General features: G+C 44.2%; 1 protein-coding gene across 2 annotated transcripts in view; it reads left to right on the top strand.

Moving 5' to 3' along the window:
• The window catches only part of AGBL3 (ATP/GTP binding protein like 3), a 144,597-nt gene that overhangs the window by 28,532 nt on the left and 88,909 nt on the right, over positions 1–27,156 (top strand). The window contains exons 1-4 of one of the 2 annotated variants that reach the window (XM_033952430.1): positions 6,206–6,323; positions 13,575–13,671; positions 17,964–18,024; positions 21,943–22,128. In XM_033952430.1, coding sequence (XP_033808321.1) covers positions 13,606–13,671; positions 17,964–18,024; positions 21,943–22,128 — 313 coding nt within the window. In that variant the 5' untranslated portion in view covers positions 6,206–6,323; positions 13,575–13,605. Of the gene's footprint in view, positions 1–6,205; positions 6,324–13,574; positions 13,672–17,963; positions 18,025–21,942; positions 22,129–27,156 lie in introns of those variants that run through there. The other variant, XM_033952429.1, reaches the window with a different exon arrangement.

The raw sequence follows: 27,156 nt of genomic DNA, 5'->3' as shown, positions 1-27,156 counted from the left end.
CTTGAAAAGAGGAGACTGAGAGGGGACATGATTGAAACGTTCAAGATAATGAAGGGAATAGACTTAGTAGATAAAGACAGGTTGTTTACCCTCTCCAAGATAGAGAGAACGAGAGGGCACTTTCTAAAGTTGAAAGGGGATAGATTCCGTACGAATGTAAGAAAGTTCTTCTTCACCCAGAGAGTGGTGGAAAACTGGAACGCTCTTCTGGAGGCTGTTATAGGGGAAAACACCCTCCAGGGTTTCAAGACAAAGTTAGACAAGTTCCTGCTGAACCAGAATGTATGCAGGTAGGACTAGTCTCAGTTAAGGCGCTGGTCTTTGACCAGAGGGCCGCCGCGTGAGCGAACTGCTGGGCACGATGGACCAGTGGTCTGACCCAGCAGCGGCTGTTCTTACGTTCTTATATTTATCTGGATCAGTAGTGATGTGTCTGAGTTAAATGGTCTGGTAATTGCTCTACCTCAGTCCAGCTACAACAGCGTGCAGAAAACTGGTGGGGACAGGGGGAGGCGAAGGCATTTCCGGAGGGTGTTCTGGATAGGCCCTGAAAACTCCGCTTTGTGCAGAAATTTTCAAAGGGTGAGGAGGACCTTTGCACTTGCCCTTCAAAATTTGGTGAAATGTCCATAGTTTGAATGCACTGTTGGACTTTGCTCCAAGCTGGGGCTTCGTTTTTACCATACAAAGCACTGTTTTACACACAGAAAATGGTTTAAATACAGTTACAAGGATGTTAGAGGATGACACGGGGACAAATTTGTTGGCAGTTGAAGAGAAGGGCACAGATAGGAGGTACTTTCCAGCTGAGAAGAGCTTGCGGGGATTGGGGAGGGGGGGGGGTCATGACATAGGGGTTGATAAGTTGAGAGAGATAGTGAGGGAAGCTGAGTGAATGCATTTGTGGGTCAGGAAAGCCAGAGCTCAGGTCTCACTGCTTCTCCTTGTGACCTTGGGCAAGTCACTTAACTTTTCATTGCCTTGGGCACGAATCTGGATTCTAACTCCTCCAGGGGTAGGAAAACTACCAGACTTTCTGCAAAAATCACTAGTAAATCCTGTTCTCCCAGTGCACTTAAAATAGCAGAAAAAGAAGGCAGCACTGGTTCAGACTTGGTCCAATTTTCAGAAAATCCCCACTGCTTACATATAATTTCTTTTTTTTTTTTCACATTTCTTTTTCCCTTAATTTTAGACTGCTTTGGAGGTTTTTGCCGTAATGCAGGATAGTAAATGTTAAATATACGTGGAGAACACCAGCTCATAACACACAGTTATCGTAGGGTGTATTAAAACAGTGAGGTCACCAGTTCAGATCCTGGGACTGACTGCATTATGGAGCCTTGCAGAATATGAGGTGTAGGAAGCTGGATTCACCTTTTACCATTCACTGGGAAAAATGCCAGCGCTTTACTCAGAAAGCTTCTGCGATGATACCTCAATCCTCATGGCCTGTATCCTATACACTACATAAACTGGTCCCTTCATTTCTTGCCATGTTGTAATTATTACAAGGCCCGCATTCACGTGTAACAATCTGCCTGTGTCCCCACGTATGGGCAGACTGGAGAGGCCAAGGGGCTGTTATCTGCCCTAATTTCTGTGTATTTGCATATCAACCACCACCTAAAGGTCGGAGAGACCTTCAAGTCACGGCAGAGGTCCCAAACGATGTGGGAAATAAGACGCGGTACTGCATTTTCACCTCTCAGACTTTTGCATACCTGCTTTCTACAGATTACCCGGCTCTGAAATATTACAGGTTGTTTACTTTTTCCAACTTTACTATTTGCTGTTAGGGGGCACTTTGTCCAGATTTTAAAAAGCTTTCCTTCGTTCGGCCTTTTCCATTTCTATTTCTGTAGCTTCTTCTTTTGTGGTGGATATTCTTGTCTTATGGGCTTTTCTCCCCCTATTCTAGTGGTCTATGAAGAAAAATATTCTAATCTTAGACTACTGCAACCTCCTCTATCTCCCCTGCCCTGCAACCATGATAAAACAACTACAAACAGTACAAAACACAGCTCTGAGACTTATCCATTCACTGAGGCAACACGACCACATCGCCGAGGCATCCCTCGACTCACACTGGCTCCCAATTCAAGCATGAATACTATTTAAATTCTACTGTTTACTATTTAAATCCATAAGTGGCGACAGCCCAGCCTACCTGAACAACCCTCTAATCCAAACCACCCCAACCAGACACAGGAGAACCCAGACACCATTCACATACCCTCCAATCAGAGACATCAAATGGAAAAAACTGTACGATGGCCACCTAGCCACATAGGCAGCAAAACTAGACCACCAACTCTCCAATCTACTGATCGCGACCCCAGACTACAAAACTTTCAGAAAAGAAATAAAAACCCTGCTGTTCAAGAAATCCTTAAAGACAAACTAACACCGCAAGAATCATCTCAATCCCCTGTAGCAACCCGCTCCACTCTGGGAATGTCTAATCTAATCTAATCTAATCCTTAGGTTTGTATACCGCATCATCTCCACGTTCGTAGAGCTCGACGCGGTTTACAGTAGGAGAAATAGGAAGGAACTACAACAGAGGGTTAGAGGTAGAAGTGCTATCTCCTCCTCTCCCTATTGGCTAAGGCTCTTAACATTTGCATCTCCTCTTCCCATAGGCTAAGGCTCTTTCCACCTGCATTGTGATGTCATAGAGCTTTATGGTTATAGAGAAGAGCCAGCTATTTGGTTTAGGGATTGCAGGAAAGAAGGAGACACCTGAAGATGACCGATATCCCCTGAAGTAGCCAATTGAGGCGAAACAGAAAGTCTTTTCTGTCGGGATGAGGAGCCGATTGTTTCCCCTCTTCAGATGAGTGATTTTTTTCCCTTAAGTGCGGTTTTGTTGCATTTTGTGCCTCTGAAAATTCCTGCACAGATGAAATTAAGCTGTAGCCTTCATTGCTAATCTAGTTAAGTTTGGGGTTCATATCAGTAAATTATGACATTCTGACAGTTGCTTTATCTACATTTAAATACTCTAAAAAATAATTTGGAAAAAAGAGATTTGAATGAATGAAAATCTTGTCTATATAATCGTAAACGGAGTTTTTTTATAAACCTGTGATGATGTGTTGAGGGCTGGGCACTTGTGTAGTCCCAACCTCTCACAATTGAGGTTTATTTTTCTCCGTATTTTCATTATTGTTATGATTTTCTACATGTCCTTAGTGATGTCAATACTTCTGTCGGATGCAGTTTGAATGAGCCTCTGCTATTAACTACATTTCACAATACGTATAAACTATACACATATTGATTATTACGATTGTATTCCAGAAAAATTGCTAGTTATAGAAAAAGAGAAACATGATGGCAGATAAAGGACAAATGGCCTATCCAGTCTGCCCATCCGCAGCATCCGCTATCTAATCTAATCTAATCTAATCCTTAGGTTTGTATACCGCATCATCTCCACGCTCGTAGAGCTCGACGCGGTTTACAGTAGGAGAAATAGGAAGGAACTACAACAGAGGGTTAGAGGTAGAAGTGTGAAGAAAATTTAGAGGACTTGGGATGCCAAGATATAAGAGTTTCCTTGATTCCTAAGTTGGAGGGAGACTTACATTTTTTTGAGAAAAGCCAGGTTTTCAGATATTTGCGGAAAACTTGGAGAGAGCTCAAGTTCCGAAGAGGGGAGGTAAGGTTGTTCCAGAGCTCAGTGATTTTGAAGTGGAGGGAGGTCCCTAGCTTTCCTGTGTGGGAAATGCCTTTTAGCGAGGGGAAGGATAGTTTTAATTTCTGGGTCAAGATAACTTCTTATGTAATCCGCCTTGAACCGCAAGATAAAGGCGGAATAGAAATCACTAATGTAATGCATATACTGGATCATTCCTAGAAATATAGGGCTCGACTTGGTTTACAATAAAAATGCGTTTATTTTATTTTATTTTTTAAATTTCTATACCGTTTTATATCAAAACGGTTTACAAAATGGTTACATACATAAAATGTTAAGACAAATCAGGACAAGTAGAAACAGACAGAATAAAATCTTACAATAATAATGATCAATACTCAGAAAAATGCATCAACAAATAGTTGTGATTTTAACAGTTTTCTAAATGTACTCCTGTCACTGCATTTCCGAATTTGGCCAACAAGGGCATTCTATAGTTTTACCCCTGCACATGAAAAGGTCATGGCATTGGTTTCCGCATATTTTGGGTTGACATTTGTTTTCAACAATGCAGAATTGATAACTAGACATAATTGCTTTGTATTGGATTCTAAATGCAACCAATGCAGTTATCAAAGATATGGCGTGATGTGCTCATATCGTGGTGTTCCTGTTATCAATCTAGCCGTGGCGTTCTGTGCCACCTGCAATCCCTGCGCCTGTCTTTGGGAAATGTTAGTTTTAAAATAGATCATTAAGAATTGCATTCTAAAAAAACCAAACCAAACCGTTGAAACATCACAGTTTTAAATGTTTACGAAATACCTGAAGAGAAACACATGATCTTATCTGAGAGAGAAGACCGTTCCAAAGCGCAGTCAATAAAAAGGAACGAGAACGAGTAATTTTGCTGATTGATCGAGAACCTCTGACAGAAGAAAAAAATAACTTGTGTATATATGAATGGTTCTGCCGCCCAAAATATTGGAAGTTAGGGGTATCAGAGAATCAACCGAAGCATGAATAATTTTATTTTAAAAAAACTACAAGCACGTTTAAACTGAATTCTGAATGAAACAAGAGTCAGTGTAAGTTCCTAGGCAATGGAGTCACACGTTCGCATTTTGACTTTCCAAAAAAATAATCGTGCCGCAGTGTTTTGGGTATTAATTGTAACCTTTTCCGGTTACTTTTACTTAAACCAACATAGATGGAACTGCAATATTATTTCTATATACACAGTATGTCTGTTATTACTTTAAAACAGGGGTGTCAAAGTCCCTCCTCGAGGGCCGGAATCCAGTCGGGTTTTCAGGATTTCCCCAATGAATATGCATGAGATCTATTTGCATGCACTGCTTTCATGGTATGCTAATAGATCTCATGCATATTCATTGGGGAAATCCTGAAGACCTGACTGGATTCCGGCCTTCGAGGATCGGAGTTGCCCATCCTGACATAGACACTCTAATCCAGGGGTCTCAAAGTCCCTCCTTGAGGGCCGCAATCCAGTTGGGTTTTCAGGATTTCCCCAATGAATATGCATGAGATCTATTTGCATGCACTGCTTTCATGGTATGCTAATAGATCTCATGCATATTCATTGGGGAAATCCTGAAAACCCGACTGGATTGCGGCCCTCGAGGAAGGACTTTGACACCCCTGTTTTAAAAGAACTGGATAGGTTAAATGACACCTTCTGGTGGGAATCCCTTAGTTATACTTTTAAAATGGAACGTCTGATGGCCATACAGCAGGGAAGGTACCGGAAATTTATGGATATTTGGGAGCTGTTGAATAAGGGCTCCTTTTACGACGGTGCGCTGGCGTTTTTAGCACATGCACCGGATTAGCATGCGCTATAGTGCGCGCTAGCCAAAAAACTCCCGCCTGCTCAAGAGGAGGCGGTAGCAGCTAGCGTGCGCGGCATTTTAGCGCACATTAAGGCCCTAACGCACCTCCGTAAAAGGAGCCCTAAATTTTGTAAGGAATGATAACTGACTTTATTTAACTGACCTACAAACATCCAGGGTGGGAGGGAGGGGGGAGGGGTTATACTGGAATTGTTTGGGGGAATTTTTAGATCGTTTCTTGTGGGTATTTACTTTCTCGATTAATAGGTGGGAGGGTGGGGGGAAAATAATTGCTTATTACTATACGTAGGTTTATTGTGCTTTTCTTGTAATATTATATATACAGGAATTATTTGTATGCATGATTGTAGTTGGAAAATTTAATAAAGATTAAAAAAAAAAAAGAGGAATTCCCTTCCGTTATTTCTGTAACAAGTCTTAATTTGTGTTTAATCGCATTTGAAAAATCAAGCAAGAAAACAAGAAAGAAACAATAAAGTTTTCAGTTTCAATCTCCCAGATTTTTCTGTCCTTATGTCCTTAAGCTGTTGATGTTTTGTGATGGTAACAGAAAAAGAAAACACCAACCCAGAGAATTTGCCTTGCTTTCTGTAGTATCCAGTGCTTCCTGGGAGGAAGTAGAACGGTGGAGATGAATAATGACTTTGTGGCATGATGACTCTGCACTGCTTCACCTAGCAACCCACGATGTCATAAACACACGCTGATGACTGCTGCATGGTCTGGTAGAAGATGTGAATTAGCCAGCTGCTGCTTTCATCGGGCAGGGGTCAAGGATAATGGCCATTGAAGAACTCTGCTGTGTAAGTGCTTTGTCTTTTCTCCCCCCTCCCTGGCAGATTCTGTTACTCTGCCTTTAGCATGGCTTTCGCAGACCACTGATTGTAGCAGGGACAGAGCGAGAGAGAGAAAAGGCATTAATTGAGGAAGTGACGTCGCCGATGTGGCAGGTCGCAAGAGGCTGAAGCTCCGTTGGGGCCACGGCAAAAATTTGTAATTAAGCGGTGAAATTGGCACAGTTTTTCCCCCCTCTACAAATGCTCCAGTAGTGGTGTGATATGTAAGTTGGACAGTTATAGATATGCAAGTGGCAAAGGTCCGGGAAACAAAAAGTCACTGGCTTCCCCGAGCATATCCAGGATGGCGATGGACCTGGCAGCTGAGTGGAGTGTGGTTTCACAGGCCCAGGAGGCAGGAATGTGTGACGGAGAGCGCAGCCCACCGGAGTCGGGAGGGCTGACGGAAGAGATGACGAGCCTCCAGGAAGAAATCCTTTCTATCCAAAATGACATTAAGCAAGCGATAGTGGATATGATAGAGGAATTACATGAAGTAACGTGCCGGCAGGAGGAACTGGAGACAAGAGTGGATGCAGTGGCTGAGGACTTAATCGATAGGCAGGATGACGTGGCGGCCCTGCAGAAAGATGGGGAGGATATCTGGGAGATGCTGGAGGTCATCAAAAACCGCACTCGCAGATGTAACCTGCGCCTACGTGGAGTTCCTGAGGCAGAGACCTATAAAGATGTGAGGCAAGTGGCACACGATATCTGCGAGGACTTGTTGCGCCTGGAGGCCCTGGGGTGCATATCGAACGAGCACACATAGCGTTGGGCTGGGCGCAGGGGAACCTTCCCAGAGATATTGCAATCTGTTTAATCTCGTATGGCATGAAGGAAACCATCTTGCAAACAGGCCGCCTCTGCAGTGACTATAAACGGAATGGGCTCCCCTTTGCGGTTTACCATGATTTGGCAGCGCTGACCCTGAAAAAGCGGAGGGACTTTCAAGGGGGTAACCCGCTATTTGCGGCAGGCGGGATATAAATATAGATGGCAATTTCCCTTCGCCACGCTGATGACTGTCGGGATTACAGAGGAGACGTGGAGTGCATTGAAAGAGCTGTTGCCTGCAGACGTGTACAGTGAGGCTAGTGGGGGCCCTGCAGGAGATCGTAGAGCAAGCAGACAGGAGTGACAACAGGGTCTGCAGGACTTGGGTAGTGGTGCACAGGGAGAGGCTGTTATGGGATGGTAATGCTTAAGGTGGTGACATGGAATGTGGGGGGTATAAAACGGTCCAAAATATTGCAACATAAGGTTGATGTGGCCCTATTGCAGGAAACGCATCTGGACGAAAAGGAACACAGTAAGCTTAAACGGTGGTGGGTGGGGGATTATGTGGTTGCAGATGGGGTGGACTAAAAAAAGGGGGTGGTCATATTATTTCGGAAAGGGGTGGTGACCAATCTTGAATTATTGGACAAAGATGCGGGAGGACGTTATGTCATCTGTAGGGGGGGAGTTTGCTAAACGGAAGATTGTCTTTGGATGTCTATATGATCAGAAACAGGTGGTGGCTGCATTATTGAAACATCAAGGGGACCCAATGATCGTTGGGGGGGGGGATTTTAATGCTGTTTGGGCCCCCAGTCTTCATTGTTCAGGGGAGGGGGGAAAGCGCAGGACGGACTCCTGGTGCCCAAGGGTTGCAGAGTTTGGGACAATTGTTTGACTTGGTTGATGTGTGGCGAGTCTTACACCCGGAAGAGAGAGATTGTACCCACTTATCACGGACCCATAATACACAGTCACAAATAGATTATCTTTTGGTGTCTGGTTCGTTGTTTGGATCAGTTAGTAAAGTGGAAATTGGGGCAGCGGTAATATCTGATCATGCTATGGGTATGGGAAGTGCCAGTATGTCCAATTGGCGCTGGGTGTTCCCTCTTTACCTGTATAAGGACGGTAATGTTGCACGCGCAATGGAATTCTTATGTGCATTTTAATGAGGCACACCGTGACCACCCGGTGCTTTTTTGGGAGGCTGCTAAAACAGTGTTGAGAGGGGCTATCATAAGTTATACCAGCCACATGTATAAGATGTGAAATCGAGAGATTTTGCGCCTGGATAAGGATTCGCCACCTGTTTGGCCGTACACATTTGGCTGCGGATTGGGCCCGGTATTTGGAGATATAGGTGGTTACATCAACGGGCATAAAAATCCATGGCTTATGCTCAGTTGCGTGCCCTTTTGGAGTGGCAGGCGCAGGATCCGTAACCGTGGGTGGTGATTGAGCAGAGCTTCTCTGACGGGGTACCGTTGTTGCATCGGCCTTGGGTGCCTGGGAGAGCGAGGACCGAGGGAGTTTTGACTTCGGTGGATACCTCCTTACGGGTCCGGAGGGGCTTATTGTCGGGTAGGCGTCATTCTTGGTATACCCCGTTGTGCCATAATCCGGACTTTGTGCCTGGACGGGGAGAGGAAGTGTTTGTTGGTTGGGAGACCCGAGGACTGGTCTGTGTGGGACAATTGTGGGATCCGGTTTTGGGTCGGATACGGCCCTTTGCTGAACTACAGGGCCGTTATGATTTACTTGCTAGTGATTTCTTCCCTTATTTTCAAGTACTTCATTATCTCCAGACCTCGGGTGTTGTGGGGGACTTGCGGGGCGGCAAGACTCCTTTCGAGTTGTTGTTGGGCCCGGTGCTCTGTCTGCTTTATATCGGTGACTTAATGTTCGGGGGGGATGCTCCCCTCCCACATATGACAGCTTGGGAGGGAGATTGGGAGTCTGCTATCTCTCTGGACACTTGGGAGAATATTTGGAGAGAAGTATCTTCGGCGGATATTGCAGCCTTTTGGGTTGAAAATGGGTATAAGGTTCTTTTCCGCTGGTACTATACCCCTCAGGTACTGGCTCGATGGCGAGCCGAAGCGAGGGGCTTCTGTTGGAGGGGCTGCGGGGAGGTGGGTACTTATCTTCATATGTGGTGGACGTGTGGGAGTGTGGGAGGTTTCTGGGTTGAGGTTTTTACTCGTATCTCTCGGATTCTTGGTACACAGGTGCCGGTGGATTGGTGACATGCTCTTTTGTATTGGCACCAATTAGATCTTGATTGGGGAGACTCCCTGTTTTGTAAGTGAGCTTTCACTGCAGCCCGGCTAGTCTTGGCCTCCTTTTGGAATCACGTGCAATCCTCCACTTGGCATTTGGTGGAGCAGTGCTTGCTTAACTGGCAGCTTGTTTACCAGCTGACGGCTATACAGCATGGTAAATAGCATGGCTATGCTCGTATTTGGCACCGCTTCCGGGAGTCTACTTTGTAAGGGCTTTTAGTGGGGTTAGAGTTGGGAGTTGAGTTTGGGGCCTGGGGGGCTTTGAGCCTGGGTGTTCTTCTACCCCTTCTTTTTATTAGGTTGGTGTCTGGAGACCCTTTTATCCTTCTTTGTGGCTTGGGATCTGTGATTTGTCCCTGGGGGGGGGAGGGGGAGAGGGGATTTTGCTGTGTTGTGGGTGGTTATATAGCTTTTGCTTGTCTAGTTTGGGATATTGCTATTGTCCATTATGCTGTTTGTACCTCTGGTACTTTCTCTATGCTGTTATTGCTGTTGATGACATTTTTTACATGTCTAAATAAAAAGCTTTTATTAAAAAAAAAAAAAAAAAAATCTTATTATACGTACCAGTTATATCGCTTTGGAAAGAAAGGCGGGAAGTTACTAGCTCGTCTGGTTGTGCTGGAACGGGGGTCGAGGACAATTGCTGCCTTGCGGATCAAGGTCGGCCAGTGGGTCCACACAGACAAGGGCATATGTGCGATTTTTCAGCAGTATTATCAGCGATTGTATGCGGACCCGGGGGCGGGGCTAGTGCAGCCACTTGCTCAAGCCTTTAAAGTAATGATTCAGGCGGAGGCAATGCCGGAGACTTTGAATATAGCGTGTATTTTGGTTCTCCCTAAGCCTGGGCGGGACCATGCGGTGCCAGAAGCATATAGGCCTATCTCCAGGTTTGTTTGGGCAAACTAGAAATCTAACTTGCCTATTGCCTGTCTACAGGGTGGCTGGGGAGCTGAGGAGCTGGGGGGGGGGGGGGGGGTTGGTGTTGCCCAATTTGCAACGGTATAATTATGCATGCTTGCTGCGACATTTGGGGGGATTGGCTGTTGGGGGGGGGTCTACTAAATTTACTCCGGTGCAGATGGAAAAAGCATATTATGCCTGGCTCGTTTCTTTTCGTTGTTGCATTTGTCGAGAGGAGCGCTCCCTGACAGGTTACATCACAGTTTGCTGGTGGCGTTCTCGACTGCGTGAATTTTTTGGCTTGGATACTGAAGAGGAGATAGAGAATGACACGGTGACAAAATTCATCACCATTCCCGTTCCCGCGGATAACCGCGGGAAACCATCTTCATGTCATTCTTTAAGGAGAGAGGGAAGAATCAGAGTATGAATGGCCACAACCACTGACCCGCAAGCTTTGCTTTGAAGAATGCTGAGATTGAGCAGCAACATTCCAGAGCAGATATTGTGATGTCATAATGCCTCATTCCACCAATGCCTAAGAGCCAATCACATCAGTGATGTCACAATGGCTTCATTATCCTTGGCTCCCATAAGAATCAGAGTATGAATGGCCACAACCTCTGACCCACAAGCTTTGCTTTGAAGAATGCTGGTGTAGAAGGACCGAGGTTGAAATAGACACTAGAAATGACATGGGATTATTTCCCGCGGTTATCCGTGGAAACGGGAACGGTGATGAATTTTGTCACCGTGTCATTCTCTTCTGGGTATCTATGATATACAAAAGTTTGGGGTGGGTGGAGCCCTGTAAGGAGGTGGGCCTATATAGGAAGGGATGGGAGAAAGAATTACTAGTGCCTTTGCCGGCATGGGATCTATTGGCACACCTTAAGGGAGATCCCTCCGCCACTTGCAAGAGAGTTATTATAGGGTGCTTTATTGTACGTACCTTACACCTAAAGAATATTTTTATTGTGGGGGAGATGCCACATCTTTGTGTTTTAAATGTGGAATGGAGGAAGGGACTTTTGGGCACATGTTTTGGGGGTGTAGTTCCATTCAATCGTATTTTATGCACCATGGACTTCATCTTGCTGTGTCAGGTACCCCAGAGCAATTAGTGCTGGACTTACCTGAGGCATTTGGGGCTATGGGAGGGGCACACAGATTATTATATCGAAAGCTTGGCTCGTAAATGCGTTATGAAACATTGGACATGTAGTGAGCCCCCCGGGTTTTGGCTTTGGCGGGCTGATGTGCAACAATTGGCCTCTGGGAAGCGAGGGATGCGAGAGGTTCTCGGAAAGGGGGGTCAGCGCTTTCTGCAATCTTGGGATCCTCATTTACGGCAGTTACATCCCAGGGGCCGTAGTCTTATTCTGAATGCCCTGTGAGGGTTGTGGTGTCTGAATGGGAATGGTTAGGGGAGGGGGGATGACGGTGAGCTCTGGGATTGGATGGGTTAGGCACCGGTGGGGGACCCTGGGTAGGAGTGGGGATGGTTGGGAGGAGTGGGACTCCCTAATGAGCTCAGTGGTCTTATAGGATGGGATATCATTCAGATTTTTGAGGTTTATTCAGAGTTGGGGGGTGTTGCTACTGTTGTTTGTTGTGTAATGTGGTTGGTGGGGAATGTAACTTAGTCCTGCTTTGTGGAATAGAGGTTCGGAGATTATCAGAACCTTATTGTTTTGGTGGGTTTTGCTGGTACTTGGTTGCATCTACTGGATAAGCGGTGGTTGGGGGTTGCTGATTGACACTGTAGCTCGTTGTTTCTTGCATTCTTGTTTATCCATAACGATCAATAAAACGTTTCAACACTAAAAAAAGGCATTAATGAAAGCCACAGCAACCCGAGGGGTTCTGTAAGTAAGATCTGTCCAACATATAGGCACACGCCTATAGAATTCATCTGTAATTGCATTCTGAGCAGTGTTTGATGGCTCAAGGATGGTTGAAGTCTGACCAGATTAGGTTACCGCAAAAAAAAAAAAAAAAGGCCATGGCCAAAGTTTTTTTGTACTACTAATACCACATGTATTGCTTGGAGTAGAGAATGACACGAGGAAAATTTTTCCCCATCCCCATGGGAACTCATTTTCCCATCCCGTCGAATTCTTTTCCTGTCCCTGCAAGCTCCGTCCTCATCTGCACAAGCCTCAAACACTTTAAAATCCTAAGAAGCAACATTCTAGAGCTCAGATTGTGATGTCATAATGCCTCATTCCACCAATGCCTAAGCTCCGTCCTCATCTGCACAAGCCTCAAACACTTCATAAGTAGCAACATTCTAGAGCTCAGATTGTGATGTCATAATGCTTCATTCCACCAATGCCTAAGCTCCGTCCTCATCTGCACAAGCCTCAAACGCTTTAAAATCCTAAGTAGCAACATTCTAGAGCTCAGACTGTGATGTCATAATGCCTCATTCCACCAATGCCTAAGCTCCGTCCTCATCTGCACAAGCCTCAAACCCTTTAAAATCCTAAGTAGCAACATTCTAGAGCTCAGACTGTGATGTCATAATGCCTCATTCCACCAATGCCTAAGCTCCGTCCTCATCTGCACAAGCCTCAGACCCTTGAAAATCCTAAGTAGCAACATTCTAGAGCTCAGACTGTGATGTCATAATGCCTCATTCCACCAATGCCTAAGCTCCGTCCTTATCTGCACAAGCCTCAAACACTTTAAAATCATAAGTGTTCGAGTCTTGTGTGGTTAAGGCCGAGCTTACAGGAATGGGACAGGGACAGCAACAAAATATGCAGGGACGGGACATGGAAATTGAATTCCTGTAGGGACAAATTTGTCCCCGTGTCATTCTCTAGCTTGGAGTTATTGTCCCAGCTGACCTTCCCTTTTGCTCACGTGAAGGGGGGAGCTTTGTGCAGGCTAGGGTACTGGGGAGATGTAATGAGGGGGAGGGGGGGGTCACAGCTGCCCCTGTTATTCTGCTATGGCTTTCCTGACACCCAGCCCACCAATGTAACAACAAGGCCACGTCTCCAAAACTTTGGCGGAATTCGAAAAAGAATGGACGATAGCTAGAGGATCCCTAAACCATGAAAGCGTGGAAAATAATCATGGAGTTCTCCAGCTCAAACCAACCATGAAGGGACTTTTTTTGCGATTTCTAAGGGGTGGGAGGAGGGGCTGTAACCTGTACAGAGACGGGCAAAAACTGGTCTTTATCTACCACCCCTTAATCTGTTCCTGCCGCATCTCTTTCTTTTTTTTTTTCCAGTTCAGAAAACAAAATCCCACTTGGAAAGATTATGTCTGAAGAGTCTGAAAAGGAAGACCAGCAATCCAACCTCACGAGCAGTGATGAGTCAGATTTGGTAGGTGTCCACTCAACACTGGCCTTCCTTGGGGGTTTTTGTGTGTCAATTGATGGTGTCTGCCCCGGCTCTCCAGCGTCATAAGTACTCTTCAGAGAGATCAGAGGAGGGGTTCAAGGACACCCAGGCTGTTTTTGCCGCGGCTGTGAAAGAAATTTTCAGCGGTCACTGAAGCGTGATGCTGTACTCTCTTGTAGCATTATTTGAATGGGGCAGTTTGACACGCTGATGTTAAAATCAATTTACTGCAATTATGTATTATGGGAAACAGGCATAAGAAAGCGTAAACTGAGACTTGAAAGAGCCTGAGGCCGATTTTCACAGCTAATGTTTTATGAGACAAGGCCTCTCTATCTCTTCATGTTTGTGTGAAACCCTGAGAAATTTTAGGATGGATTGTTCACTGGGTTCAATTTATCTATTATTTTCTCTGTAACTCTACTTTGCTACACCATGACAATGGATTCTTCCAACGAGTTTCATTCGCTGAGACAGCAAATTTTAGCACTGGATATCTCAAAACTCAACTTACATTATTCACTCTGTCTATGTTATATATATATATACTCGAATATAAACCTAGATTTTTGGGCCCCAAAAAAATTACATTACATTAGAGATTTCTATTCCGCCATTACATCGCGGTTCAAGGCGGATTACAAAAGAGTTATAAACAGTGGGTTACAATGGAAGATCATTGGTCATTTCTAGAGAAGGTAAAGAGTAGATCAGGTAGTTTCTGTGTGGCGGGAAGAGGGAGGGAGGGAGGGAGGGAGCTATATGTGATGTTAGGACTATTTCAGGAATTTCTTGAAGAGTATAGTTTTGATTTCTTTTCTGAACATCTTGTAGTCTGGGGTCGTTATCCGTAGATATCTGGATATCCGTAGATATCTGGTTATCTAGTTTTGCTGCTTGAGTGGCCAAGAGGCCATCGTATAGTTTTTTCCGTTTAACTTCTTTGATCGGGGGGAGGGGGGGGGTGAATGGGGGGGGGGTGTTTTTCTATGTCTGGTTGAGGTGGTTTGGATGAGGCGGTTGTTCAGATAGGTTGGGCTGTTTCCATTTAAGGTTTTAAATGGTTCCAAAATGAGGGTCTCGGTTTATATTTGAGTCTTCCTCCCTCTCAGACCCATCGCAGGCATCTCCCTGGGCCTTCCTTAAGCCCTGTTTAGGGTTAACAGACGTCCGGATTTCCCTCTTTTTCGAGGACCCGTCCAGGGGTCCAGACAGCTTTTCAAAACCCAGCACTTTGTCCAGGTTTTGAAAAGCTTCCTGTCAAAATTGCATCGTATACAACATTATAAATTCTTGGGTGTTGAAAAGTTCTCAACCCGAAGAAGAAGAGAATAACGTGGATATGGTTTCAGTGGCTGAGAACATTTCAGCAGCCCCTCATAGTGTGAAGATTTTCAGTCTCTGGTAACCAGAGCTGAGATTGTGATGTCATAGTGCCTCATTCCACCAATAAGAGCCAACCTCATCAGTGATGTCACAAGGGCTTGATTGTCCTATACTTGGCTCACTTTTATTACGTACAAGGGGGGGGGGGGGTGCTGAAAAATTCTTAACCCAACTAACCAGCTTCCTAAATTCTGAGCCTTATTTTGTCACTGTAGGTGAAAAGAGGGTTATCTTATCTCGTTAATTGCCAATTTGCAAAAACAAAAATTCTGTTTTTACATCGTTTCAGATCACTAATTGAACCATATCCACGTCTTTTTCTTCTTGGTTGGCCTGAGAACTTTTCAGCACCCCCTTCTATACAACGTATGCAATATCCATTGGATATTCTGTCAACTTCATTGACCTGTTCACCCCAAAAAATGTTAATTCTTGTCAACTTAAATCAGTGGTTCCCAACCCTGTCCTGGAGGAACACCAGGCCAATTGGGTTTTCAGGCTAGCCCTAATGAATATGCATAAAGCAAATTTTCATGCCTATCACTTCCATCATATGCAAATCTCTCTCGTGCATATTCATTAGGGCTAGCCTGAAAACCCGATTGGCCTGGTGTTCCTCCAGGACAGGGTTGGGAATCACTGACTTAAATGACATGTTCATTCCAAAAAATGTTAATTCCCAATGTTATCTTCTTTTGTAACATTATTAATTGCTGTGAACCACCTAGAACTCTCTGGGTATGGCGGTATACAAAATAAAGTTATTAGTATTATTATTATTATTATTTCAGTTTTCCTTTGGGAAGGCCCTAAGATCTGAAACAACGTGGCTTACCAATTAAGACAGATTGAATTTTATTACTGTGCTCAAGAAATGTTGGAAACAATCTTTTTGAAGAGGTTAATTAATTGTATTGCTATTATTTGTTAAATATTTGTAATATTCATTCTAAATTTTATTTAAAAAAAAAAGGAAGCGAGCAATCTACACATCCCAACTTTAAAAATCAATATATTTGCTGACACCTCTGAATTGAGACAGAATCAAGACTGACTCAAAAATGAATGAACCACAAAGCCTCATAGCTCCAGTAGCCCATCTCACAATTTTAGCATTTCAATTACTCCCATTTGGCTTCATAACAGTAAGGAGGCAGGAAAAAAAGAAGAGAATAAAAATTCCTCTGGCACGGAGAAAATGGCGTTTCTAAAAAACAAAGGGCTCCTTTTACAAAGGGGCGCTAGCGTTGTTTTTTTTTTTATATCTTTATTCATTTTTAATACTTTCATTAAGTGAATACAAGAAAAATAATTTTACGCTTTATACATCACTTAACGCACAAATAAGACTAGCGCACACTAGCCAAAAAATTACCGCCTGCTTAAAAGGAGGCGGTAGCGTCCATTGTGCGCGCTAAAACTGCTAGCGCAACTTTGTTAAAGGAGCCCTTAGTAAAAGGAGCCCAAACAAACCACCAAATAAGTCTCAGCATTCGAGCCTAACAAGCTTTGATCCGAGACAAAAAACCTCCACAGTTCCAAAAATTATGAAAATATAGAAGGAGAATAACCTGCCCTAATGTTCACCCCCCAAAAAATTCAAAGTCTTAAAAATAATGGAGGCATCTGAACCAGCCTTCAGGCTTCCTGTTTATGCTTTCCAAACCGCCAAGACTTTTTACTTTACGGCATCAACAGGGGTCACCTTCTACTTGTCATCCGCATCCTCAGCAAGGGCCTCTTGTTTTGCGTTTCCCACAGGAGGTGGAACTGACAAGAATTTGTAATACCCTGGTGTGAGGCTTAATTGTTTTTGGAGATGAAATTTGCAGGTTAGCAAAAAAAAGTCCAAGACCACTAGCTCACCAAAGAGAGAAGGGAGAAAGCCAGGCCCAAAAAGAAACTGCGGATACAATGCTCTTGATCTAAAAGTTTATTAAAATTGTGATATACTGCTTTATCAGAATTCAAAGCGGTTGTACAAAAATTAAAATTATTATTATTTTTTTTTAAAAACCCCAACAAGACAAGGCCATTAAACGAAAACAAACTAATATACATGACATACAGGAACGAGAGGAGATGGGGCAGGAACTACAATGTTTGTATAGTAAAGAACAAAAAAAGAGAAAAACGAAAGGCATATTTGCCGAAACATAGCCCGTGTTGGGTATATTTGTCAGCTTCACCCAAAAAATTTTTTTAGAATCTACCAGCTGGTTTCAGTGTTTAGAAGTAGCCTTTTAAAGTTTTTCTATACAATATAATATTTGAATATCTTGTTACCCATTCTTTCTACATAGCCCAGATCAGTGGTTCCCAACCCTGTCCTGGAGGAACACCAGGCCAATCGGGTTTTCAGGCTAGCCCTAATGAATATGCATGAAGCAAATTTGCATGCCTATCACTTCCATCATATGCAAATCTCTCTCATGCATATTCATTAGGGCTAGCCTGAAAACCCGATTGGCCTGGTGTTCCTCCAGGACAGGGTTGGGAATCACTGGCCCAGATAATCCCATGCATTCCTTAAAACAGTGATTCCCAACCCTGTCCTGGAGGAACACCAGGCCGATCGGGTTTTCAGGCTAGCCCTAATGAATATGCATGAGAGAGATTTGCATATGATGGAAGTGATAGGCATGCAAATTTGCTTCATGCATATTCATTAGGGCTAGCCTGAAAACCCAATTGGCCTGGTGTTCCTCCAGGACAGGGTTGGGAACCACTGCCTTAAAAGACCATTTTCACCATTCTAAGGGCTTGATGGACTAATGCACATTGGTGCATTGCAATTCAGTAGTGGGTGTTTACTTACTGTGGCTTTAAGAGGAAAGGCAGTATCTGCTATGGTGAGTAACCCATGTGTTTTGTTTTCTTTTATTTAGGGAACAGACATCTACATCCCATATGTGTCCACATCCCACCCGCAGTCTCCATTTTACAAAGGTTAGAACCCCTTCTCGTTATTGCGCTGTCATACCAAGCTAAAAATGGGTTTCTCTCAGAAGCAGATGTTGAAATGACCGGATAAGAGCTGTTTAACGAGATCCGCTCCTGAATGGTTCATCCCAAACTTCGTAATCCATTTTACTGTGCAACTGAGTAATAATGTGAAATTTGACTTGATAGGATAGGAGCTGAGCATTATAAAGCAGACACTCATAGACTGAATGCTTCTTTTCTTAACAAAAACCAACAAAAACAACCCCAAAAAATGTTTTTATGCTTAGGAGAGCCTCATGTTCATGTACCTGACCTTGAGTTGGAAATCTGTGACTGTATTACAAGTGTACTGGCAAGGAGGACAATGAGAAATCCTTGGGGGATGGTAGCAATAGGATGGGGAATAGGGTGGGAGTGAAAAAGAATTGATCATGAACAGGGTGGGATTGGGGACCAGATTATGTCCCCCGTGCACACTTTTTGGAACTCCTGACACCAGCACCTCATCAGAATGTTCTTTTTCAGGGTAAATGATTGTAGGGAGAACAGGTCTAGGACAAACCTAATTTAGATCCGGAATACGTCCGGGATATATCCGTAGGGTGGTGTAAGCAGGGACAGCTGGGCGCATTGGATGAGCCAATTGGTCCTGAATCATAAAGGCCCGGATTCCAAAAGCGTCGCCGTAATCACCTGAAAAAATGGCGCCCACATTACAGCGATGTTTTCAGGATAGTGGACCATGTCGAAGGTAAGCACCGTATATGTAGGCTGAGGCTTTAAAGGTCTACTTTGCCAACGCCTCACCTTTGACGCTGAATCACGCTGAACGTGAACCCCGCCCATAACATTGCCTCTTTCGACATTTGGCGCCTCCAAGTGTCTGTGCAGATGCAATGCTGGCGCCGTGTTTTGTAGGTCCCTCATGGAACCTACTTTTTTTTTTCTTTTAATTGGTTTTTAATGGTGCGGTCAATTACCATGCGTCGTTAATAGCCAATTGAAACAATTAACTTTAGGTGCCAGTAGAGCGCCTACCGGCGCCTTTCTAACAAAATCTAGGCCTCAGTGTCTATTATGTTCCTGTCAACATAAAGCTGTCCATTTCCTCAGTTAAATGCTCTTGGTCTTCACAACCAGTCCTTGAGCGCCACCAGTAGATCAGGTTTTAAGGGTATCCCTAATAAATATACACGACAGAAGTTTGCATACCCTGGAGGTAGCAGGCATTCAAATCTCTATTAATATTCATTAGAGATTATCCTGGAAATCTGACCTGCGGCCCTGAAGAACTGGGAGTGAAGACCAAGGTCTTAAGTCATGTGATCATCCAAGTTTGGTCAGCTAAGAGGTCTGCAGCTGCACAGTGCAAAGATTCAGCTAATCTAATCTAATCTGAAACTTAAGTTGATATACTGCATCATCTCCTGAAAGGAGCTGAACTCGCTTAACGTAAGTAGATGTCAAGGGAAAGTACAATTCAGTTAAACATAGAAAATTAAGAATAAAACCCGGTATTACAACCAGCTAATGGGGAATAGAGTTTCCAGCAACCAGAGAGATTTTTTTTTTTTCATTACCAGGGACACTTATCAAAATATTGTTGAAATAATAGTGTTTTCACAGTCTTCTGGAAGGCCTGAAAGGAGGCCAGTGTTCTGATAGTAGAGGGGAACCCATTCCAGATCTCTGCGAATCTATATGGGTAAGACTGACATAACGTTCCAAGAGATTTTATTCTCTTACAGGAAGGAGAGGAGAGTTTAAATTTTTGACTATTTCTTGAATCAAGAGACCAATAAGCATTCAATGTCATTATTATACTAGAAAAACTAATTTCGCAATAACAGCACCCACCTTATGGAATTCTCTCCCTCAATATCTTCGTGATGAACTACAACTACCAAAATTTAAGGTTAATCTCAAAACTTTCCTTTTTCAAGATGCATACGATAAATCCTAATCTTAAAATTATTATTATTTTTTTTTTTTTAGAGCAGTCCACCTTCTTCTTTATTATGCCCCCACCCCTTATGTGTCATCCCCTTTTTCCTCTATATCCTTTTTTCTTCTATAATTATGTAACTTTTCCCACCTCCCCATCTTTCCTCACTTTCTAGTTTGTCTGTAAATGTCATATTTGTTCACTCTATCTACTTTTTTACACTCTTTTTTATTTCTCTCTACTCTATATTAAATTTTTTTTATAATTGTAAACCGGTCAGATATTCATTTTATGATCGGGATATTAAAAACTAATAAACTTGGAAACTTGGAATGTCAAAGGTACCAGAGGAACAAACATGCCATAGAGGAGTTTAAATACCATGCAAGCATACCGGGGCAGTAGAGCCACAAGTAGGGTTGCCAGATTTCCTCTTAAAAAAAAAAAAAAAAAAGAGGATACCTGGTCCCACCCCACCCCCTCATTCCTGTCCCATTTCACCCCCAGCTGAACCTCCTGTCCCCTTTCCCAAGGTTTGGAGGGCCTCTGCGCACGCGTGGACATCAACGCCACCACACATATGCGCAGAGCATAGACATGGGAACAGGGGAGGCTACAGGGGCCATAGCCTCCCCCCAAATTTGGTGCGTTTTACCTTAAATCTTCAGGCAGCCTCCGCGCAGCGTCAAGGAGTGGGCCTATCATGGAACCCTTAATTTTACTTCCGGGGGTAGGCCCGCTCCTTGACGCTGCGCAGAGGCTGCCTGAAGATTTAAGGTAAAACGCACCAAATTTGGGGGGAGGCTATGGCCCCTGTAGCCTCCCCTGTTCCCATGTCTATGCTCTGCGGCTGCCTGATGGTTTTAAACTGCAGCGCAAGGAGGAGGTGGACAGGTGAGTTGAGAGAGACACTGCACAATTTCGCTGGGGCCAGGGCGGAGCTCCCCCCCCCTCCCAAACAGGACAGAATTCCGCTGCCCATGGCGCAGAGGGCCTCCAGACGTGGCCCTGAGCTCAGGGACTTCCAAAACCTGGGCAAACTGCCAGGTTTTGGAAATCCCTCCAGGCACCTGGACAGTCCTCTAAAAAGAGGACATATCCTGGTTTTCCCAGACATCTGGTAACCCTAGCAACAAGCACCATGACAGGGGCTTCAGGCCTCTGTTAGAGCATCACCTCATCCCATGATAAGCTCAACTTTCAGTACTGGTTTCCGTTAAGCTTCTCATAACTGGGGCAAATTCACGCCCACAGAGGGATTAATCTAATTGTGTTCACCGAAGGAAAATTTAAAACCAGGCAAATTTTCTGAGGCATTGATAAATTGGTCTGTATAATTTCAGGACCTAGAGAACAACTGAGCAGTTCGGAACACTCCAAAGTGGTAAATGTTTTCTTATTTATTATCCATCAGTTTATTACATATAAAACTCTCTTCTCCAAAGCACATGACGAAGCGACTTTCTAAACCCATCGCATTACACAGGCCCCAAAAGAAAGGAGGTGTGGATTGATGGATCCATGTGTCATACTTACGGTTTGTATCCGAGTGATTAATGGGCTTCGTGGATTCCCGTGTGTTGCTCATTTAACGATACCTTAAAGCCGAGAGTGATTTATTGACTGCAACATGACTGGTGCATTTTAATAGTGACACCAATAACATTATAGCCAGATGGAATATCAATTAGGTACGCAGAATATAACGAGCTAACTTCCCAAACAAAGGAGAATGATGTGGAAGCTGTGGGGTAATATTCAAAGCATATGGCTCTGAAGACCATATTACATGTTCTTGATTATGTGCAAGTGTATCTTTGTCTTCATTAGAAAACAGTTTATGGAATGGATAATTGTGATTTTATTGCGTCTACAGTAGAAACAAGTAGCTGTGATCTTTTCATAGTCGCAAGGGTATGGAAGGGGTGGCTGGATTAACGGTCTTTGTCATTGTGTTATTGTCCTCCCCCTTACAGTCAATTCCATCTATGGTGGCCGTTCCCAGCGCACAACGCAAATCGTGTTTGAATATCACCTGGGGAAACGGATTCCTCGGCTTCGGGAACCACGAGATCTCTACGGCGTATCTTCAGCCAGTTCATTGCCTCAGCCACGCTGGCCATACGAGTGTGAGGTGATCAAAGACAAGGTGTGTCACATCGGTGAGTCAGTGCAGCCTGAAGGTAGAATGAAGAGGTCCCACCAGCTCTGTTCAACTAGTTACCAGTTAATCCAAAGCAACGTAACTACTTGAGCAAGGCTATTACTGTCGTGTTGGAACAGTTGGAAAATTAGGTCCTTAGTAATAAGAACATATGAATTGCCATACTGGAACAGACAAAAGGACCATCAAGCCCAGTATCCTGATTCCAACTTTGGCCAACCCAGGTCCCAAGTACCTGTCAGAAACCCAAAGAGTAGCAACATTCCAGAGCCAAGATTGTGACATCATAATGCCTCATTCCACCAATGCCTAAGAGCCAACCTCATCGGTGATGTCACAATGGCTTGATTGTCCTAGACTTGACTCACATAAGATCATAAGAATTGATGTACAGACTGAAGGTCCGTTAAGTCCAGTATCCTATTTCCAACAGTGGCTAATCCAGGTCACAAGTACCTGGCAAGATCTCAAAAGAGTAAAACAGACTTTATGCTGCTTATCCTAGAAATAAGCAGTGGATTTTCCCAATTCATTTTAGTTATGATTTATGGACTTTTCTTTTAGGAAATTAGCCAAACCTTTTTTTTTTTTTTTTAAACCCTGCTAAGCTAACTGATTTCACCACATCCTCTGGCAATTGAATTTCAGAGTTTAATTATACATTGTATGAAGAAATATTTTCTCCAGTTTGTTTTAAATCTACTGCTTAGTAGCATGCCCTCCCCCTGCCTAGTCCTAGTATTTCTGGAAAGAGTAATCAAGCGATACTTTATGCTGTTACAAATGAAAATCGCTTTCCATTCTTCCCAGAGTAACTAACTAGGTTGCTCCGGAGGATCTCAAGAGGAAGCAAAGCAGGCACATACGGGGATAATGGGGGAATTGTATAAATTGGTGCCCCAATGCAGTAAATGTAGCACCTATTCTGTAATGTCATCTCAGCACCAAAAATTCATTATAGAATACTTGCGAAATCTGCCATTGGTGTGTCTACGTGTAGGTGTGCCCTCTTTCCCCATAGTTGGCGCACCAAGTGAATAGTATTCTATAAAATACAGGCCTGATTCTATAAATGGCACCTGATCGTGGACACCTAGTAACCCTAACTAAAATCTGCGTGCACCTGAATTGGTTTTTAATCTGTTAAATAGGTGGTGATTGACCATGCCATTAAAAACCGATTTTAAAATTAGTAATTAAGGTGGTGTGTGGATATCCGTGCAACACCTAGCAATGCTTAAGTCAAGGCGGTGACCGAAGCTTAACTAGGCCTACCTGAAAGTAGGCGTGGTTATGGGCAGAAAATAGGTGAGGTAAACCTAGGCTTAGCTAGACTTGCGAGTTAGTTGCCAATAAATCAGGCCAGGTAAAATCTACCTCAACGATGCTTGCTATGATTCTATAAAGGACGCCTAGCGGTTGATTGACAACCGTACAGAACGGCACCGTATATAGAATCAGGCCCTAGAAGCATAACTGGGATACACAACCACACACCTTCCATCCTCCACCCATGTGCATGTCCTCCTTCCCTTTTCAGTTTTTTGATATAGCACTTAACCATTACCATATACAATAGTGCCGACTGCCCATAACTGCCAAGTCGTTGCGCCTTTGAAGCCTCCTAGTTGGGCTCACCTCTAGGCACCAGTTTATAGAATTGCCCCATAAATATCTATCGTTGGCCAAAGCCAGGGACAGATACGGTTTCAAGTTTTCACATTGTATTTAATATTTGATTTACCGGTGCAGGTGATCAAGGCCACTAGCGTGCTCGACTTTAAGAATAAATGGGACATCCACGTGGGATCTCTACGTGGGTCGAGCAGCACTCTGACTTAATGGGGTGGGACAGTGGAGTGGGCAGACTTGATGGGCTATAGCCCTTTTCTGCCGTCATCTTTCTATGTTTCTATGTTTCTAATCGCTTATCATACTTCTAAGCGATGTACAACAATTTAAAATAAAGGGGAGACTACATGTACATAAAAATTGCCGCTGCTGGGTCAGACCAGTGGTCCATCGTGCCCAGCAGTCCGCTCACATGGCGGCCCTTTGGTCAAAGACCAGTGCCCTAACTGAGACTAGCCCTACCTGCGTACGTTCTGGTTTAGCAGGAACTTGTCTAACTTTGTCTTGAATCCCTGGAGGGTGTTTTCCCCTATAACAGCCTCCGGAAGAGCGTTCCACTTTTCCACCACTCTCCGGGCGCAGAAGAACTTCCCTACGTTTGTACGGAATCTATCCCCTTTCAACTTTAGAGAGTGCCCTCTCGTTCTTCCTACCTCAGAGAGGGTGAACAATCTGTCTTTATCTACTTTGTCTTGAGTCCCTGGAGGGTGTTTTCCTCTACAACAGCCTCCGGAAGAGCGTTCCAATTTTCCACCACTCTCTGGGTGAAGAAGAACTGCCTTACGTTTGTACGGAATCTATCCCCTTTTAACTTTAGAGAGTGCCCTCTCGTTCTCTCCACCTTGGAAAAGGTGAACAACCTGTACTTATCTACTAAGTCTATCCCCTTCAGTACCTTGAATGTTTCGATCATTTCCCCTCTCAATCTCCTCTGCTCAAGGGAGAAGAGGCCCAGTTTCTCTAGTCTCTCGCTGTATGGCAACTCCTCCAGCCCCTTAACCATTTTAGTCGCTCTTCTCTGGACCTTTTCGAGTAGTCCCGTGTCCTCCTTCATGAAATTAAACGAACATAGACCCATTATATTCTATGGACGCATTATCATTTGGCAGGCTCTAAATCGGCTAGCGTGCCTTCGTAAATGACCCCCTCAGATGGTAAAAAGAACAGGTCAGTTAAGAGAGCGTAAAGAACAAGGATATGGAACAATCTGGAGGTTAGGAAGGTTTTGGAAATTTTTCAGTTTTCCTTTGAACCTATCTAAAACTTTTTCCTCTAAGGGCTTGACTGACATTCCACAGTTCCATCTGGGCATTTTAATCTTTTTCCTGAGAGCATAAAGATGTCTTAGAGAAAACATGTCTGAGTGCGTGCAGAGAAATAACGTGGGTGGATATGTGGTCCATGGGACAGGTGGCTCTTCCTCACGATGGCCTGGATACTGCGTGAATCTTACCTGTAGACCGATGGCAGAGTAAGGGGAATGCAGGGGGGGGGGAGGTGCGGACCGCCACAGGCACCTGGTCAGTGGGGGTGCTGGCACCTCTCCACCTCACCCTACCAGACCACACCACCCTCGGGCCATCCCTCCCTCCATACCTCTTAATCTGCGCCAGCGTAAGTGGCTTCTGCAAGCATGCTCCTCGCGTCAGCCTGGTTCCCCTCTGAATCACTTCTGGGTCACAGGCCAGGAAGTGATGTCAGAGGGAAATCCAATGGGAGAGCGAAAGTGTGGAATGGGGGGGCGGGAAGGAGCAGAGAAAAGGGTGCGGGGGAGGGGGACGCCTCCTACCCTTACTACGTCACTGCTGTAGACAATACTATACGTCAGAGCCACAGAATTAAGATCTGTCCCTGACTTTGGCCAACGATAGATATTTATGAGGCAATTCTATAACCTGGTGCCTAGAGGTGAGCCCAACTACGGGGCATCAAAGGCGCAGTCGGCAGTATTGGTCTTAGTCTCTAGGCTGTATCCTGAAGTCTATCAGAACCACCTGTTTGCAAGTGTCTCACGTCCAGCAGTTTAAAGACAGATCACTGATGGGGAGCCATTACCAGCTCTCATAATTAAGTGATAAATCTTTAAACGGCAGTAGAGAAGCTTAAGGAGCTCAGCCTTGGTATTTTACATTTATTTAAAGACAAAAAAGATTGGAAGGGATACTTTAACGAAAGACAGCATTTTTCTCCCAGGGACTTTTGGCTACGTATATCACAGAATATTTTATGAAACAGAACCAGGAGATCGCTGTAAGTAATGGGACTGTGGTTTGTCTTCCACTCCTTCGGGTGACAGGCCAGTCACGGTTGAAAGAGATGCTGATCCATCGCTTGCTGAGCCTGAAGCAAGGAAGTGACATCTGTTGGCTAAAGGATAATCGGGGATATTATTTTCAGTATTAGCGGAAGACAGCTGCAATAGTAAATCTAGCATTATATGAGAATAAATGCAGGACGATTGATTTGGTATAAAAATATGCATGAGTAGGATGATCGATGTGCCAGTAACATAAGTAGGATGAACGATTATGGCTAGGGTCACCAGATTTTACTTAAATAAAATCTGGTGCCATAGATACGCCCCCAGTTTCACCCCTCCCCACCCCATTAAGCCCACATCCTGGCCTCGCCCCCTAGCCCAGCCTGTTCTCGTCGGTCAGTTGGGCACCCATGCATGGGCGGATACGACGCGATGACATCACGCGCACGTGATGTCACCTCGTTGCATCCACGTATGCCTCCTCCCGACGCGATCTGCTTTTCAAAACTAGGACAAAGTGCCAGATTTTGAAAAGCCGCCTGGACATGCCCTCTAAAAAGAGGACATGTCCAGGTAAATCCGGACGCCGGTATTAATAACTATATTGTAACACCTTTACAGAAGCTCACGCATTTACTGAAGCTAATGCAAACTGCTCTGAAGTGACTCCCCAGTCATTAAAAGCGGTATTGAAGCTCTCAATAAATGTTATAAAATGTGCAGCTGCTGTTCCACGAAGAAGAGCTTCCAGCTCCCGAACACTTCGATCTGCACCTTGTCTGACATGAGTGGATGTTGAAGCAGTTTTGCCAACAACCTGTTTGAAGTCGTAGAGGACTCCTGTTCAACCAGAGGTGCTTTTTCTCAGCACATTTGGGTGTCAGGAACATGACGGGCAATAAGGCATGACAAGGCTACAGTCTTGTCAAATGACTCTTGCCTGCAGCACCGGATGGGCCAACATTATATTGTAAAGCAGGGAGAGCATTTGTCTGAGGCTTTTTCATCCGTTTTTTGAAATATACATTCCCTTAAACTAAAGCAGCACTGCCTACACTTATTTGTGACATCAATATATATATATCTTGTGAAAGTGTGGCACATTATCCAACATTTTATTGTCACATAACAAAA

Source organism: Geotrypetes seraphini, chromosome 7, assembly GCF_902459505.1.
Source record: "Geotrypetes seraphini chromosome 7, aGeoSer1.1, whole genome shotgun sequence".
In the NCBI taxonomy this organism is placed as follows: Eukaryota; Metazoa; Chordata; class Amphibia; order Gymnophiona; family Dermophiidae; genus Geotrypetes; species Geotrypetes seraphini.
Note: the sequence above shows the minus strand (reverse complement) of the source record. Positions and strands in the feature narration are given on the sequence as shown.